The 18,598-nt window shown below is 45.8% G+C and overlaps 1 protein-coding gene across 2 annotated transcripts; it reads left to right on the top strand.

Annotated features, from left to right (window-relative positions):
• Nucleotides 1-3,680: 3,680 nt before the first annotated feature.
• LOC115637112 (C->U-editing enzyme APOBEC-1-like) lies at nt 3,681-9,151 on the top strand. Of its 2 annotated transcripts, XM_030538034.1 has the most exons (5): nt 3,686-3,764; nt 5,345-5,372; nt 5,676-6,076; nt 6,612-6,733; nt 8,568-9,151. In XM_030538034.1, exons 1-5 carry the CDS (start codon nt 3,743-3,745, stop codon nt 8,676-8,678), a joined length of 684 nt encoding a protein of 227 aa, XP_030393894.1. In that variant the 5' UTR covers nt 3,686-3,742; the 3' UTR covers nt 8,679-9,151. The 2 variants fall into 2 exon arrangements, with proteins under 2 accessions (XP_030393902.1, XP_030393894.1); XM_030538042.1 differs by lacking the exon at nt 5,345-5,372 and having other exon boundaries at nt 3,681-3,764.
• Nucleotides 9,152-18,598: the final 9,447 nt, after the last annotated feature.

Here is an 18,598-nt window from a genome sequence, read left to right as displayed (position 1 = left end):
CTGGGAGAGTGGGGCTACGGGGTTGCGGGGCTCCAGTGGGGGAGCACGACCACGGGGTTGCGGGGCTCTGGCCGGGAGAGTAGAGCTATGGGGTTGCAGGGCTCTGGCCGGGAGAGCAGGACTATGGGGTTGTGGGGTTGCAAGACTCCGGCCTGGAGAGTAGGTCCGTGGGGTTGTGGGGCTCTGGCAGGGAAATCGGGGCTACGGGATTGCGGGGCTTCGGCCGAGGGAGCGGGACCGTGGGGGTTGCGGAGCTCTGGCTGGGAGAGTGGGGTTGCGGGGCTCCAGCCAGGGTTGCAGGACTGCGGGTTTGCGGGGCTCCGGCTGGGAGAGCGGGGCTGCTGGGTTGCGGGGCTCCATCCTGGAGAGCAGGACCAGGGTTGTAGGGCTCTTGCCTGGGTAGCGGGGCTATGGGTTTGTGAGGCTCTGGCTGGGAGATCTGGGCCAAAAGGCAAAAGCTGACATTAACATTGTGTAAGCAGAGTCAGGATAAGCTCTACCCTGACATCTGGTGGAAAGAATTTCAGAGAGTGTATTTGCATAGGCACGCCTACCCTATCCCAGACTGCCGAGCTGTGGGACTGCTTTGGGACAAATGACTCAACCTCAGTTAGGTGGTACTTGCTAGACAAGGGACATGGGTTCCAAAACCCAGTGAATTGAGAGAGGCTGGGGACAGGTATCTGTACCTGGTGGTGCAGTCTCTTTGTGGAGCTAGAAGCACCAGTTCCACTCCCTCCTCTCTCCACTGTGGAATATCAGAGTTGATTTTTTTATTCCCTCAAGAATCTAAATACAGGTTACTGAGCTGAACTCACTTTGGGCTAATGGTGTGCTAGCACTGGGGCTCCCCTACTAAGAGCTGAGATCACTAAAGAGCTGAAATTACTGAGCTGAGAGCACTGAGTACTGTGCTAACTAGTAGGGGAGCCTGAAGCTATACTGTGGAACAGAGCAGCTGGCGGAGTGGAGCAGTTGTGGGGATGGCTGGAGCGGATCACGGGACAGCTGGCGGCAGCAGAGCGGAGTAGCTGTGGGACGGGTGGAGCGGCCCACAGAGCAAGCGGAGCCGAGCAGTTTGCAGGGAGAACTAGAGCAGCTCATGGAGCAGAGCAGCTGGTGGAGCGGAGCAGTTTCTGAGGACAGCTGGAGGAGCAGAGTGGAGCGGCTGGCAAAGCGGAGCAGTTCGTGGAGAAGGCAGAAGCAGAACCCATGGAGAGGCAGGGCAGTTGGCCCAGGACCACGTAAGGTGCCCCTTTCTATCCAGGCTGGGGGGAGGGACCTCTACAGATAAACTCTCGAACTCTGGGGTGGCATTGACCAGAGACTTTTGGGTTGTTTGACTTTGGGGTGATTGGACTTAAAACCCTAAGGGGAAAAAGGACAGTGCCAAACGTACTTGGAGGTGGATTTTTGTTTATGGTTTGTGTTATAACCCTGTTTGTGGTGTTTCTCCAATGGGATGCCGCATTGATTCCTTCCTTTATTAAAAAGATTTTGCTACACTCAGACTCCGTGCTTGCGAGAGGGGAAGTATTGCCTCCAAGAGGCACCAAGGGGGATGTGGTATGTGAGTGTCCCAGGTCACTGGCTGGGGGCTCGAGCCGGTTATGCATTGTGTTACTGAAACGGAACCCCTGGATACTGAACCCGGCCCTTGTTGCTGCCAACTCAGAGGGGCAGAAGGGTTACAATTGTTTCAGTCTGTGTGTTACTTGACATCCTGTATTCATTGTCACCATAGAAGGGCCGGGCTCTGCATACACCGAAATTTGCCTGGGCATCAGTAGAAAATGTTAAGTAAAATTTGCTTTAAAAATTAAACCTGGCACTTTGTCATCGTGTCATCATTTTTATTTCTTAGCTTTCAGCTATTTAAGTGAACTTTAAAACTTTCATACTGACTGTTCACTATCTGCCATTGTGTCTCTCTAATCTCCTTCATAACCATCATTGAGTTTTTTCCATTTTAATACTATCCCATCATATCAGAGACAGTGAGAAAAATAGCAAATAAAGGTATGTGATTATCTTTCTATCTCTATAGAGAATGATAGATATACATGCATCTGTCTCACCTAGAGAGATGTGATGTATTCCCTGCCATAGGTATTGGTTACATATTTTCAGCAGTTAACCGCACTATTCAAATATATCTCCAATGGACACTGCCTGTTTCTTGTAGTTCAGCGACGGACCTGAGTCACTCAGAACACGGGGACAATTTAGAGGAGAGACTCCATGAAATGTTCAACAGTGGCATGAACTTATCAGGCACAGACTGTATTGTAGATCAGCCATGGAAACAGATCACTCAGACCCAGGGGGTGCTGTTGGGAAAGGTGTTTCTAATATTTCCCTCTGGAAGCCCAGAGACCAGGAATCAGTGACCAGTGACTGTGCTGTCATCAGGGACAAGGAACTGAGTTTTCTCCTGGATATTGCTCCCATACTCATTGTCATCCTCCACAGAGAAGAGTGTCAAAGGAAACAAACCACAGTTTCAAGTAAATTCTTTCTCTTCTCCCACCCATGAGTATCCTTCTGTCACACAAAGAAACCTCCCTAGAGGCTGCTGGAGGATCCCTGTCCCATAATAGATGGCAGAGTCTCTGCCTAGTTGTCTGGGCCAACTGACATGTGCCCTCTGCAGGGTGCTCTCTACACAAGTGCCCTCCATGGTGCCTCCTCTCTGTGTGTTCTAGGGGGTGGGGGAGAATTTCAAGGGCAGTTCTGGTCCTACACTGCCTTACCGCTCAGGGAGCAATGCCAGTGTTGTGGCAAAGGATGTATTTCTTCCCCTGCACTTAATATTGCCCATCTCCCTTTGATTTCTGCCATACCTCTGGGTACCTGTGGTAACTCCAATTTCTCACTGAGAGCTGAAAGGGCTGTTTCAAGTTCGTGAGCAACAAGTACATGTATTTCCAAAATTACTACATTTTATAGTCTAGAGAAATGAGAAATGGAGGGGCCACAACTTAATAAATGTCTCTCTTGATGCCCATTCAGGGATGTGACTTCCACTGTTTTAGTCACATCGATTCTTAATGAAACGAAGACTTCAGAGTGTTTCACCATTAGGGTGACCAGATGTCCCGATTTTATAGGAACAGTCCTGATTTTTGGGTCTTTTTCTTATATAGGCTCCTATTACCCCCCCACCCCCTGTCCTGATTGTTCACATTTACTGTCTGGTCACCTTATTAACCATGGAATCAGTTTTTGATAGGAATACTGCTGGAATTCCTTGAATGAGTTCAAAACTGACGTTTTGCTCAAGAAAGGGAGAAGGGTTAAAAGAAGACGCTTCTGGCTCAGCCCAGAAAAAGAATTTCTGCACATTCCTTTACGAGGGGAGACAACCCCTTCCAGCTTTTTGTGCCTGTGTCTTACTGGGAGAAAGCAAGAATTTCCTATGAGTTTCTTGATTATCCTGAACACTTCTTTTAATAAAACAACAGAGAAGCTACTATTCTACAAGTCCCATGTACCGTCCAAGTTTGTAACAACCTAACGTAACAAGAATACATTAAAATATTTTCACTGAGCACAATTTTGCATCAGTGCTGAGGTCCATCCCCCATATCACTCAGAGCTGAACCTCGCAGAGCTGAATTACCAATCACTGGCTGGGTACAGCTGGTTTCTCTAAGCTCTTAGGTTTCTGTTCTCAAGAACAGAAACTCGAAAGTGCACCAGTAACACAAGATAGTCTTGGAGACTATAGTGAGAGAAAGCCATGGCTGCTGGCTGGAAAGGAGGTAAAGATGGAAAAGTAGTACATATGTCTGTGTACATGTTTGCAAGTATATACATATATCTGGGCATTTGTGTTTCTATGTCTATACAGTAAATGTGTACATTTATGTGTGTTCATGCCTATATGAAATTAGGGGCATATATATATATATATGTATGTGCATCTGTATGGCTGCTGTTGATCTATATATATAAGATATGTATATTTAATAGATACTTCTGGTTTGTTTAGCTCTCTGAGTGTATTTATAAACATATATTACTTTTAGTTACTAACCTGTCAGTAAAGACAGACAAAATCACTGACAGGAAAATGGTTTTCTTGCAGCGGTATTAAACAGGTATTTCTTACAAAGACAAAAGGTGAGAGAATACAGCAGAGCGGAGACAGTCTAGGTTCCAAGTTATAGTAGAAATACATACTGGTTTTATCAGAGTTAAAGCAATGGTTTTTCTTTGTAATTAGTACATCCCGTTGGGTCCATATTTCCTCAAACCGGTCTGATTTTTGTGTGTGTCTACCCATATGTTTTTGTGTCTGTCTGTACAGGCTTACCTGTATTAAAAAAACTTGCACCAGTGTCACTAAATAATGATATTGGTGTAACCCCCCCGCCACTCCTGTCTCCGTTCATATGTGTACCTTATGGGCCTGATCCAAACCCACTGATGTCAAGGGGAGTCTTTTCACAGTTTCAGTGGGCTTTGGATCAGGCCCTAGCTGACTATGTTTTTGTGTGTGGCTGAGCATGTTTTGAAATTCTCTGCTGGCCCCTGCATGAGCTCTCAGATTGGAGTTGAAAATGTAAAGTGTCATGAAACCAGTGCACAAAGAAACTGCTGATCAAGGAATTGTTATGACATGAGGGTTTTTTAATTAAATGTTAGCTCCCGATGGTTAGGAGGAAATGAACATTTTCAATGTGTCCTACTTTTTTAAATGTTTGTTCTCAATGTTCCTGAGCCAAGTTTATCTAGTTTTGCTTCCCAGGTTCTCAGTGCAAGTAACAAGGGACTCTTATTTTGTTCCAGAGTAGAAATAACCTAAATATATATGCTGAAAAATCTCAATTTTAAAAATTAATAATGATTATTAATTTTATATTCAAATACATATATGGGACAATCCACATTTAAATTAAAAAGGAAATAGCAGTTCATTAAATATTGGTAGGCTCTTACACTTATAAATGAAAACAGACGGCCTGAGTCTGCTTGATTTTAATGAGCTATGCACATGTAGTAGATATAATCATAATAATCATAATAATCATTATTATTATTAGTATTATTATTTCACTGTTCCATAGCAAGTAATGGGCATTCTCACCCATGCACACATGGTTAAATTAATGGCCATATTTGGGGCCAGGACGAACCTTTCTCATCCCCATTCTCCTCTGATCATTGCACCTTACCAGGGAGTTTCTTTCCTAAGCAGTATTGAATAGGAATTGTCCATTGAGAACAAACAATTGTAGGCCATGCGGTCTTGGGGAGGAGGCAATGGGGGGACCTCAGTTTGTCTGCCTTCCCTGTGTCTCTCTCTGTGCATCAGGTGACTCTAGTCTCTTTCCCACAGATCATGTATCCAGAGGCATCAGGCAGGGGTGAGAATGAAAGCTCCATACCTACATTCTCCCAAGATTACAGGGAAAGAGGGAGCTGGAAAGAGTCAGATCTCTGTCCTCTCATCAGTGTGATACCAGATTTAACTCTCCTTCTTCCCTGCCTATCTCTCTTTTCCCCCATTGCTCTCTCTGTGTTTCCCTCTATCCTTCTGAGAGTTCCCCTTTCCATCTATCTGTCCCTCTGTCTACTCCATGGCTCTCACTTTTAACTTACTGTGCCTGGCAAGCTCTTAGTGATTAAGCTGCAGTCAGTGACTCCTTGGGATCTCTCTCATGTTTCAGGGGGAAGATATCCCAGGAGGCATTTATGGAGAATTATGACCCAAGTGTCCTTCCCAAGGAGACTTACCTGCTCTATGAAATAAAATGGAGCAGTAGCAAAAAAACGTGGCAGAACTGTTGCCATAACTCCCTCACAGAGCATGCTGAAATCTACTTCCTGGAAGATATCTTTAAAAAGGAAAGATCTGATCCTTCTGCCCACTGCTCCATCACCTGGTACATGTCCTGGAGTCCCTGTGGGGACTGCTGCAAGGCAATCAGGGGTTTCCTGAAGGACCAGCCTAATGTGAATCTAGTTATTTATGTAGCACGGATCTACTGGCACAAAGAGGAAAACAATCGTCAGGGTCTAAGGAGTCTGGTGAACATCGGAGTGTCCATCCGAGTCATGGACCTCCCAGGTAATGACTCATGGAGTTAGGGGGAATACATGGGCTAGAGATGGGACATGGGGCACTTTGCCTCTAGATCACTAGTTCCAATTCAGCCCTGGTCACGGATGGCTCCACTAAGGTTGTGGAATCTTTTCACTTCCAGGTCAGTGGCTCCAGTCTAGCTCCAAGTCTTCGGGGATAGTGCAATGGGATTCAGAGCTTTTCTCCTTTAGGTCTCTGGTTTCAAACTTTCCCCAGAGTGTCAGTGACTGGAAGCCAGTAGCTACCAGCCATTTTTTGACCTATGTGAAATGTGCTGGTGTTTGCAGTCCAGTTCCTGGCAGTACAGATCAAAAACACTAAAATCTCGCTCCTTGCTGGCAGTTGCTGATCCCCTTGTCTCAACGGAGAGGCTGGGCCATAAATGAGCCATGAAGAGTCAAGGCCCCTTTTACTGCATGGCTCAGATTAGTCTTGTTCCCTTGAGATTGACTGACCTTTGTGTATACTGAGTCCACTGATACCTCCTTCTGCACATGACTGATTTGCTCCATTTCCTCAGCATATAGCTACTGTTGGAGAACATTTGTTGATGATGAGGACAAAGATGAAGATGATTATTGGCCCAGGCACTATTCTCCATGGATAATACTATATTCTCTTGAACTCCAGTCCATCCTTCAGGTCAGTAGAACTTTAGGAAGGGGAAACATGCATCCAGAAATGATCCAGAGTCACATGCAGAATCAAGTGTCTGAACAGGACAGTTCCTTGACCTCCTTGGAAAGCTCAGTGATTCTGAGAGCCTCTCTCCTTCAGCTGAGCTGTAACACACTGTGACTTCCAAGAGAGCTCAGGGGAACGCTAAACATTTATTGGAAAACTCTCAGCACCTGAGGAAATCAAAGGGCTGGTTGGTTGGAGGAGAAATTTTTTTTCACATCATGGTGAAGTTTAAACACCTCTGTGGTTTGCTTTATTGCAAAACAGCATAAACGTAAAAAGTGTCCTGTCCCTTTAAGGGACAAAAACAACAGGGTTTTCCTCAGCCCAAGTACAAAGCAAGTTCTAGAACATGGCTAGACAAATTCCAGACAGAGAAACCCCACAGTTCTTCTCCTTCCTTACATCCCATCCTCAATCTAGAGACCCTTCTTCCTGATCCTCCCTTGCAGACACAGCTTCCAACTCTACACAGCACATCCTTCTCTCTGAGCCCATCTACACTTGGAAAAGAGTTGTCAGCAACAGCTCTCCATCCCCCAACCAGAGCTGGTTAACTCCTTTCCTTGCCAATGTCTGATTGTGGTTTATATATTCCTTCCCAGTAATGGGGCCATTGAATGTTTCATTTAACTCCCCTGAAACCTCCCTCCTTTCCAAATCACCCATATCACAGGATGATCTGTAATGCTTATTCAGGGCATGAAGGGAAAAACTGGCCAATAAATGATATCTCCATCCCATGGGAAATTCCAAGATGTGTTTTCATTTTGCATTGGAACAAATCCGAGACCTTTTCAGTTTTTGTGTGAAAATCACAAGGAGGTGGAAGTATCAGAGGGGTAGCTGTGCTAGTCTGGATCTGTAAAAAGAGATAAAGAGTCCTGTGGCACCTTATAGACTAACAGATGTATTGGAGCATGAGCTTTCATGGGTGAATACCCACTTCGTCGGATGCATGCATAAGGTGCCAAAGGACTCTTTGCTGCTTTTTAAGAGAGTGAGCGAGAGCACCCTCCCAAAAGTAGCCACCAGCCCAGCCTCACACACTCCTTTGGGATACCAAGGCTATGTCTACATTACAAGCAATGCGGAGGCACAGAGGCAGCTCTGCAGATATGTAACTGGTGACGGAAAGGAGGTTTCTGTTGCCATGGTAAATTTATCCCCTCAAGAGGCAGTAGTTTTATCAACAGCAGAATTGTTTCATCAACCTTGTTGCATCTCGAGTGGGGGATAGTTTCACCTGAGTACGTCACACAGGGTATGAAATTTTCCACAGTTTTAGGTGTAATCTAGGCCCTAGGCTCAAATCCCCATCCTGACTGAAACATAGCAGGGACTTGAATCTGAGTATATTATATCCCAGGGGAATGTTCAAACCACCAGGCCATTGGCTATTCTGGGGTGAGGTCTCAGTCTCCTCCTCTCCCCCCATCACTTCTGTTGTTTTTTTTCCCATGGTGGACCTGAGAGACATTTCCAGCAAAATTTCTTCACAACCGATATGTTTCCACAAAATGTTTTATATTTGACAAATCAGCACTTTCTGATGAAAAAACATTTAGTTGGAATACTCTGAACCAGATCTAATGATGAGTCCCTGTGACCATTAAACATGCCTGGGAACCCCGTTGTAATTTGCCCTGATTTTGAATGAGATTTAAAGCAATTAATATTTTAGGTGATTGCAGTTACAGTGAATTCCTCCCATATCCATTAAATCCTAGAGTGCAAATGTTAAGCTGCCACCTCCAGAGAAGAAATTAACTTCAGCTGTTGCTTTTCTCACCAGAACATTCCATCTTGCTTAGAAATTTCATTGGGTGAGAACCATACTCCAGTTTTCAGCCTGTGTGTAGAAGATGATCAACAGAAAAGCGCACTCACATCAGCCAATCCCTGATAGCTGCTAGTATCCTGGCCTGGGCAGCCAACCAGTCTCTGAAAGCCATGAGTGTCTTGAACCAGGCCATCATGGGGGTGGGATGTTAACATTAGAATGTTTAATCATTTCAATTTTAGTTACTCAAAGCCATTTCCTTCCCATTGGTTCAGCTTGTAGCCTTTTGAAAAGTGAATCATGTTTAAATGTTTAATGCTGTACAGTGACTGGGTCATGTTAGCACCTGTGACTCAGTGTATGGGTTTATTCCATCACAGTTAACACAAGAGTATCTTGCTTATTCTGCAGCCAATGCTGTTTCACCAAATGAAACATAAATCATTTTTTCATTTACATATATAGCGACCTTAGGGAGGATTTATTCTCTGGGGTTATTTGTTTCAATTATTTTTCTCTTGATAGATTTCTAGGTTTTTCCTTTCTGTGTCATTTGTGAACATAACATTTGAATAAAATATCTATAATCTAAGGAAGCACTGCCTTTGTTTGTCTGTTCATTTTCAAAATGCAATTCATGTGGTACCGTTTAATATACTGTTCTAGGAGTTCATTAACTGGGAGGAGGCACTTAATGGGAGGCTGATGGGGCCTGTTGTCTGGTGGGTGTCTCCCAAATACACACAGAGTTGTAATTGTTACATAGTCACTGGCTGTTAGCTATGGCTGTGGAGCAGATTCATTTAACTCTCACTCTAAGTCAGGGGTCTCAAACTCAAATGACCACGAGGGCCACATGCGGACTAGTGCATTGAACTGATGGCCGCATCACTGACCCCCCCTTCCACTGCCTCTGGCCCTGCCCTCGCTCCACCCCTTCCATTAGGTCCTGCCCCTGCCCCACCTCTTCCCACCCCTTCCCTGCCCCAGTCCAACCCCTTCCCCAAGTCCCAACCCCAATGCTGCCCCCAGGGAGTGAGAAAGTGTGAAGGGTGCAGTGGGGGCTCAGAGCAGGGAGTTGAGGTTCAGGTGGTGTGCAGGGTGTGGCAGGGGATTCAGGACAGGGCATTGGTGAGTGGGATGCAAGAGGGTGAGGGGTGCGGCAGGTGGCTCAGGGCAGGGAGTGCAGGAGGGGTGCGGGATGCGGCAGGGGGCTCAGGGCAGGGGGTTGGAGTGTGGGATGTGGCAGGGGGATCAGAGTAGGGAGTTGGGGTGTGGGATGTGGCAGGGGGCTCAGGGCAGTCTCCCTGCCTGCCCTGGCCCCTGGCTCCGCGCCGCTCCATTCCAGAAAGCAGCTGGAACCATGTCCCTGCAACCCCTGGGGGAGGGAGGAGGGGTTCAGGGTTCCCTGCATCTGCTGCTCTTGCCGCTCTTCTAGGTACTTCCCGTGAAGCTCCCATTGACCGTGGTTCCCTGTTCCCAGCCAATGGGAGCTGCGGGGGGTGGTGCCTGGAAGGAGGCAATGCAGGAGCCCTCTGCCTCCTTCCCCTTCCCCCCATCTTGACCGAAGGGAAATGCTACCAGCTGCTTCAGAGAGCGGCGTGGGGCTTGCAGCGCCACAGAGGGTAATCCCGCAGGTAGGCAGAGGGGTGGGCGGGGGCACGGGGAGCTTGGCAGATCACACGCAAGAGCCCTGCAGGCTGTGTGTTTGAGACTCCTGCTCTAAGTGGTCTCGGTGCTGCTAGATGGGACAGAACACCACATCCAGGAGCTGTGTGGGTTACACATGCATACAATTGGATAATCACATTCAGTAAATTATAAACTTTCCAATGATACCTTATAAGACTCAACTTGCATAAAATATATCGCAGTTATGCCATATCCATATCATAAGCATATTTCCATAAAGAATATGGGATATGGGGTGTAACATCACACACAGTATGTACACATATGGTTGGGTGGGTCTGTAGGCGTATGTGTGTATGTCTGCAAATGCACTGGACATCATTGCTCTCATGCTTCTCTCACTTCCACCAATGTAAATCAGGAATAACTCCATTGCAGTCCATAGATATACAGTGGTGTAAAACAGGGATAAGTAAAAGGAAAATGTGTGGGGAATGGAAGTGTGAAACACTCCCTGAGGAGCCAACTAAGCCTTTTTTTGTGAATACATGGAAAAGTATTTGCAGTGGCTTTTACTGATGAAGTTTCTAGTGTGAAATTTATCAGTGAATATGAATTAATATTCAGAGGGCACTGTGAACAGGTCTGGGATGTACCACCTAGTGGTGGTGGTCTCTGGTGGTCACTCCACATAGTGGTCATAATGAGAGAGGTAGGGGATCCCAAGCCCTCTCATGCTACCAGGTTCTGACCCAGGGCCCTGTGACATCTGTCCAATGTCTTTCATTCTGGAATGCCCTCCCTGGGTCATTTCCTGCCTCACTCTTTCCTACAGTAGGCTTCAGTTTATCTTAGTAAGCACTACCCAATAGGTTGTCTACCCATCTCCAGTTCAGTCTGGATCTGATTGCATCCTGCTCCAGAGCTCCCAGAGTGGGTCCTTCTCCCTGCCCTGTCCTCCCCCAGCTGAACCGGCTGACTCCCGGCCTCCAAACAAAGCATGCTTGGCACAGGCATGGGGGTGGGGCCTCCTCAGCCCAGAGCTGCTCTTTGACATTTTGCTGTCCAGTGCCTAAAGTGGAGAATTTCCATACTGTTTCATATTTAATTATAATATCATTTTATAGCTATTTCTGTAAGAGAGGAATAACTTGTTATTTATTAAAAAGTAATAAAATCTTAATTTCTTTCCAGTCATAACCAGTGGAGCAAAGATAAGTAAAATGTAAATGTCAAATGTAATGATAATGATAATGTCAAACGTAAAAATAACATACATAGATTCATTGCCAACTCATTGTAGCTATGCTAAAACACACACTATTGACATAAATGGGCCTTAAATTGGGTATTCTTCCAGTAACAGACATATGACAAGTGCATGTATTGTTCACTGTAACAAATATTACTATAGCAAAGTTATGTTTCATGGATATTGTAGCTACAGTGTAATTAGTGCAGTGGATTTGAGGGCAGATGTATCTATACAGAAACATAGCTTCGTTGTAGCTTTCACGATCCTAGGAAGATCAATTTAATAAAGCTCCATCGAGGGAGGAGCAGAGAAGTTGGTCCTTACTTGGACAGTGTTGTACTGAGCTATCCAATGCATGTATTTGATATCTAGCTGCCGTGGAGGGGGGCTCACTAGAAATACCGACATAGCTAAACAGGCCAACTTTTCCAAAATTGAGTAACACTGACTTCGGGGGGAGCTACAGTAGCTCAGCAGCTCTGAAAATCAGGCCATCTAGTGAAGTGCATGCACTTATGAGTCTACTTTTAGGCACCTATGTCTAAAAATGTTATACAGAGAAGGAAGAATGGATAGATGGATAGATAGATAGATAGTAATTATATTGTAACTGCAGTGCATATAATGTATCCATGGTAGCTTTGTGAGTGCAACCCCAGTAGCCAAATACCTTTACTTCATGAACATTGAACAAAGACTGTGAATGGCTTGCCAATTACAGAACCAGTTTCTCCTCTCTTGGTTTTCACACCTCAACTGCTAGAACAGGGCCTCATCCTCCCTGATTGAACTGACCTCGGTATCTCTAGCTTGCTTTCTAGCACACATATATATACCTGCCCCTGGATATTTCCATTACATGCATCTGAGGAAGTGGGTATTCACCCACGAAAGCTCATGCTCCAAAATGTCTGTTAATCTATAAGGTGCCACAGGATTCTTTGCTGCTTCATGAACATTGTGAACATTAAAAGCAGCAAAGAATCCTGTGGCACCTTATAGACTAACAGACGTTTTGGAGCATGAGCTTTCGTGGGTGAATACCCACTTCCTCAGATGCAACTGTCATAAACAGATAGCTAAGGGTTAATGTCTCTTTCACCTGAAAAAAAAGTAACCTGAAGCACCTGACCAGAGGACCAATCAGGAAACAGGATTTTTTCAACTCTGGGTGGAGGGAAGTTCGTGTGTAAGTCTTTTGTTCTTGGTCTTCTGCCTGTATGCTCTCTCGGCTATGAGGGGATTTCTATTTCCTGCTTTCTAATCTTCTGTTTCCCAGTTGTGAGTACAAAAAATCAGATAGTGATTTATATGTTTTTTTGTATTTACATGTCTATAGTTGCTGGAGTGCTTTGAATTGTATTCTTTTTGAATAAGGTTGTTTATTCAATATTCTGTTAAGCAATTGACCCTGTATTTGTCACCTTAATACAGAAAGACCATTTTTATGTACTTTTTCTTTCTTTTTATATAAAGCTTTCTTTTTAAGACCTGTTGGAGTTTTTCTTTAGTGGGGAACTCCAGGAAATTGAGTCTGTGCTCACCAGGAAATTGGTGGGAGGAAGAAGTCAAGGGGAAATCTGTGTGTGTTAGATTTACTAGCCTGACTTTGCATTCCCTCTGGGTGAAGAGGGAAGTGCTTGTGTTTCCAGGACTGAAAATAGAGAGGTGGACTCCCTCTGTTTAGATTCACGGAGTTTGCTTCTGTGTATCTCTCCAGGAACACCTGGAGGGGGGAAGGGAAAAGGTTTATTTCCCTTTGTTGTGAGACTTAAGGGATTTGGGTCTTGGAGTTCCCAGGGAAGGTTTTTGGGGGGACCAGAGTGCCCCAAAACACTCTAATTTTTTGGGTGGTGGCAGCTTTACCAGGTCCAAGCTGGTAATTAAGCTTGGAGGTTTTCATGCTGACCCCCATATTTTGGACGCTAAGGTCCAAATCTGGGACTAGGTTTATGATAGCAACAAAGTTGGTATTCACCCACGAAAGCTCATGCTCCAAAACTTCTGTTAGTCTATAAGGTGCCACAGGATACTTTGCTGCTTTTACAGATCCAGACTAACATGGCTACCCCTCTGATTGTGAACAATGGAGTCTATGCTGAGTGTGTAAACTGAGATGAGGGGTTTGCACATTTAAAGAAATAAGACTGAGTGACAAGCTCTCTGCAATGCTTTGCTCTCTATTCCCTGCAAATCAAGTTACCAAGAAATTTATGAGTAGTGGGGAACAATTCTGCACTGCCCCAAGGACATGAAGTGGATGATCTATCAAATGTGATTCTACAACACAGTTGAGGAGATGCTTTCACTGGCATTTCTGTGTGATGAAGTTAAATCGTCAACTGCAAACATCCTATCAACTGTGATATAATTTCTAAAGCACAAAAAGAAAAATCATAAGCAATCAAAAGGGAGAATGCAGTAACATCAAACAATGCCGGTCATGTCTGACAAAGTGCCCAGCCATGGGAGGTCCTCACTTTCCTCCATCAGATCGAGGGTACCAGAATTGCTCCCTCTTTCAATTGTGTTTCCTCAGCGTTAAGGTGGCTAGAGCTCTGGCAATCACCTGCATGCAATCAAAGCCTATGGCAGTCAGAGCTAATCATTAATTACATGATGAGTAATCAGGTGTATCTTTGACAGAATCCACTCTCTGGGGATTAAAGTAAAAATAACAACAGACAGTTCCCTGGACACCAGAGTGACTTATCTGCTCTATGAAATCAGCTCCGGCAGGCTGGCAGCAACACTGAGACATGGAAAAACTGGTGTCCAAACACTTGCACCTGGCATGCTGAAATCAAAGGAGACTGGAAAAATGAAGATGTTTGGGGGACTGCACTAAGGAGCCTTTCACTCCTATGTCACAGCTATAACAAGGACATTGGGTTGTAGTGAACAAAAGTCATTTTCCTCACAGAAACCAGCACTGCACTGGGCATTAATGGTCCCCTTTGTCAGCTTCTTTGTCAAGATAGCTAAAGACAGAGGGTGTGCTAAATTCTGCCCCTCTCTTGGAGATAGGTGCCTAAGTCTGGGCTGCAGGAAGGTGCCTATCTCTGGCAGTGATTCTCAGCCGTGAACCTTCTTTTGGTGTGAGGCACCTGTAACACAACAAGATACAATTCAGACCAGTGGCGGGACAGCCTTGGTTACACTGCAGGATGACCCCAACACGCCCCCCAGTCTTAGATTCCCCCCCAGTAATGTATGTCCTCTACTGCCCAGCCCTCTCCCGTATGATTCAAATATTTTTAGTCCATTATTCCCTTAAGAGAATAATATCTCATCTTATTATCTTAAATAGAGCTACCCACACACTTCAGTTTAAACACACCGGATTAGATTAAACAATAAAACAAGTTTATTAACTACAAAAAATGGATTTTAAGTGAGTACAAGTATTGAGGCATAAAGGTCAGAAATGATTATAAGACAAATAAGGACAAAAAGCTTGCGAGTACTTCGTTAACAAACTATATTAGATTTAAGCAAAATTTCTCACCACATGCTTCCAGCAAGGTTATTCACCAAAGTCTTCAGGCCAGGATGTTCTTCCCCCAAAGTCCAATAACTATTGTCCTTTGTCTTCTTAGGTGTGATGCCAGGAACAGACAGGAAGAGAGAGAGGTTGTCTTGGAATGTTTCCCCTTGCATTTTAGACTTTCAGTCCCCCTATTGAAAAACATTTCCAGTCCAAGTGGAAGGATGTTCCTTGCTGTCTGTTTTCATTTATTTGAGCTTCCTTTGTTTTCCCTTCCTGCTTAATGACTCTGTTTACTGTTCAATTGAAAATTAAAGCAAAGATACACACCTTTGTTCAAAACAGGGTGGCTTGATGCTACCTGAGTTTTTAACATGCACTCTTAACATCAGTCGGGGGAATCATATAACCTCACATAAAGGTTGCCACACACGTTTTATCAGGACAATTCTGACCAGCAAGTTATGAGTTTTCAGATGATACCTCAGAAGGCATACCTGGTATGTAGATCATTATGCTTGTGTGTGGGATGTGAATACTGGGGTATATTCCATCACAGACCCCAAGGAGCTATTTATGAGAAGCTGGCAGAAGAAAGTGGGGAGACAGAAGCCCATTCAGAACTTTGAGCCCAGTGGTAATACATTATACCAGGGATGGGAAAACTACAGCCTGTGGGCCAGATCCGGCTCAGGGCTTTGGATCTGGCCCACGGGATTAGCACCCCCATGGTGCTGCAGGCCCCACAACTCTCCAAGAAGCAGCCAGCACGACATATCTGCGGCCCCTGGGGGAGGGGAGGCAGAGGGCTCTGCAGGCTGCCCTTGCCTGTAGGTACCTCCCCTGAAGCTCCCATTGTCCGGAAACAGGGAACTGCGGCCAATGGGAGCTTCAGGGAAGGTACCCACAGGCAAGGGCAGTGCACGGAGCCCTCTGCTTCCCCATCCTCAGGGGCAGCAGGGACATGGTGCCAGCCACTTCCCAGAGTGGGGCGGCACTGGGGCCAGGGCAGGCTGGCAAGGAGCCTGCCCTGGCTCCAGTGTGTGCCATTTGCACCCTGGAGCCACTCCAGGTAAGTTGTGTCGGGCTGGAGCCCACAGCTCGAACTCCTCCTGCACCCTGCACCCTGACTCCCTGCCATGAGCACCCTGACGCACCCTGCCTGCACCCCAATCCCCTGCCACACTCTGCACTGCTCCGGAATCCCAACCCCCTGTCCTGGGCCCTCTCCCACACTCCTCCCCGCACCCCTGGCCTGAGCCCCCTGCTGCACCTCACAACCTTCCTGCACCCTAACCACCTGCCCTGAGCCCCTTCCTGCACCCCACACCCTTCCCTGCACCACTGCCGTGAGCCCCCTCCCACACTGTGCATCGCCTCCTGCATCCCATCCTCCTTCCCTGAGCCCCCTCGTACACCCTGCACACCTTCTCTACCCCAACCCCTTGCCTTGAGCCCCTTCCTGCACCCCACACCCCCTCCCACACCCCGCACTTCCTCCTGCACCCCAACCCCCTAACCAGCCTGGTACATTCATGGCCCGGCATGCAATGTACCCAGCCAGATGTGGCCCTCAGGCCAAAAAGTTTGCCCGCCCCTGCATTATACAATACATTAACCTCCTCCAGAGGGCCTAGCATTGATCCAGGTACCTCGTGGTGCCAACTGGCAGAGGGCACAGGGGGGCATAAGGGTGCAGGAGATCCCCTGGGTCTGGTATTTACCTATCAGTTCACCAAAGAATGTCATGTAAGGGTCTCTACTGAGTCACGCTGCTCATCATAATCCTTGTGAAATGTATGTGCGAATAGTATGGAAGGAGCTATGTACAGATATAGGAAGTTACATTCTTAAAGCCTTGAAGTTAACAGCCGATCATCCAGGAGAAGGGAAGGCCTTTGGCTTGGCTGTACCTTACTAGACAAGAGGGCACATTGTTAGATAAGTTTAGACTCTTGAATGTGTGTTATGATTTTATTTTATCTGTAATCCTTTGGTTCCAATATTTCTGCTTCCTCTCACTGCAGTCTCTGTGCTTTGTTAAATACACGTACACTTGCTTTCTCTATAACCAGAGTGAAGTGCTGTGTCTAAGTGGAGCTGTAGTGGCCTATGGGGTAGCTGGTAAGCTGTGCAGCACTGATCCTTTGGGAATGGCAGATCTGGGAATTCTGTGAGCATCCAGTGGATATGAGGGGGGGCACTACAGGGAGATACTCGGAGGACTCAGTGATTGGTGAGTACCAATTGCTGACCTGCACAGGGACAGTGGAGTCCACATGAGCAGAGAATGGAGGGCTTGTTTTTCTTACAAATGGTGGAGCTGGGAGCTGACCCCCGGCAGCAGTGCTTAATATTTAATGAAAGAGGTGCTGGGGCTCAAGCAATTATTTAAAATTCATAACTCATAGACTCATAGACTCTAGGACTGGAAGGGACCTCGAGAGGTCATCGAGTCCAGTCCCCTGCCCTCATGGCAGGACCAAATACTGTCTAGACCATTCCCGATAGACATTTATCTAACCTACTCTTAAATATCTCCAGCGATGGAGATTCCACAACTTCCCTAGGCAATTTATTCCAGTGTTTGACTACCCTGACAGTTAGGAATTTTTTCCTAATGTCCAGCCTAAATCTCCCTTGCTGCAGTTTAAGCCCATTGCTTCTTGTTCTATCATTAGAGGCTAAGGTGAACAAGTTTTCTCCCTCCTCCTGATGACACCCTTTTAGATACCTGAAAACTGCTATCATGTCCCCTCTCAGTCTTCTCTTTTCCAAACTAAACAAACCCAATTCCTTCAGCCTTCCTTCATAGGTCATGTTCTCAAGACCTTTAATCATTCTTGTTGCTCTTCTCTGGACCCTCTCCAATTTCTCCACATCTTTCTTGAAATGCGGTGCCCAGAACTGGACACAATACTCCAGTTGAGGCCTAACCAGCGCAGAGTAAAGCGGAAGAATGACTTCTCGTGTCTTGTTTACAACACACCTGTTAATGCATCCCAGAATCATGTTTGCTTTTTTTGCAACAGTATCACACTGTTCACTCATATTAAGCTTGTGGTCCACTATGACCCCTAGATCTCTTTCTGCCATACTCCTTCCTAGACAGTCTCTTCCCATTCTGTATGTGTGAAACTGATTGTTCCTTCCTAAGTGGAGCACTTTGCATTTATCTTTATTGAACTTCATCCTGTTTACCTCAGACCATTTCTCCAATTTGTCCAGATCGTTTTGAATTTTGACCCTGTCCTCCAGAGCAGTTGCAATCCCTCCCAGTTTGGTATCGTCCGCAAACTTAATAAGCGTACTTTCTATGCCAACATCTAAATCGTTGATGAAGATATTGAACAGAACCGGTCCCAAAACAGACCCCTGCGGAACCCCACTTGTTATACCTTTCCAGCAGGATTGGGAGCCATTAACAACTACTCTCTGAGTACGGTTATCCAGCCAGTTATGCACCCACCTTATAGTAGCCCCATCTAAATTGTACTTTCCTAGTTTATCTATAAGAATATCATGCGAAACTGTATCAAATGCCTTACTAAATCTAGGTATATCACATCCACCGTTTCTCCCTTATCCACAAGGCTCGTTATCCTATCAAAGAACGCTATCAGATTAGTTTGACATGATTTGTTCTTTACAAATCCATGCTGGCTATTC

This window comes from Gopherus evgoodei, chromosome 1 (genome assembly GCF_007399415.2).
Source record: "Gopherus evgoodei ecotype Sinaloan lineage chromosome 1, rGopEvg1_v1.p, whole genome shotgun sequence".
Lineage (NCBI taxonomy): Eukaryota > Metazoa > Chordata > Testudines > Testudinidae > Gopherus > Gopherus evgoodei.
Note: the sequence above shows the minus strand (reverse complement) of the source record. Positions and strands in the feature narration are given on the sequence as shown.

Excerpts from the sequence above, each read along its gene's own strand:
- LOC115637112 (XM_030538034.1), top strand. The coding sequence starts at position 3,743 with ATGGCTGCTGGCTGGAAAGGAG. Across the intron at positions 6,077-6,611 it reads CCGAGTCATGGACCTCCCAG|CATATAGCTACTGTTGGAGA; the intron begins GTAATGACTCAT and ends CCATTTCCTCAG. Across the intron at positions 6,734-8,567 it reads AACTCCAGTCCATCCTTCAG|AACATTCCATCTTGCTTAGA; the intron begins GTCAGTAGAACT and ends TTTTCTCACCAG.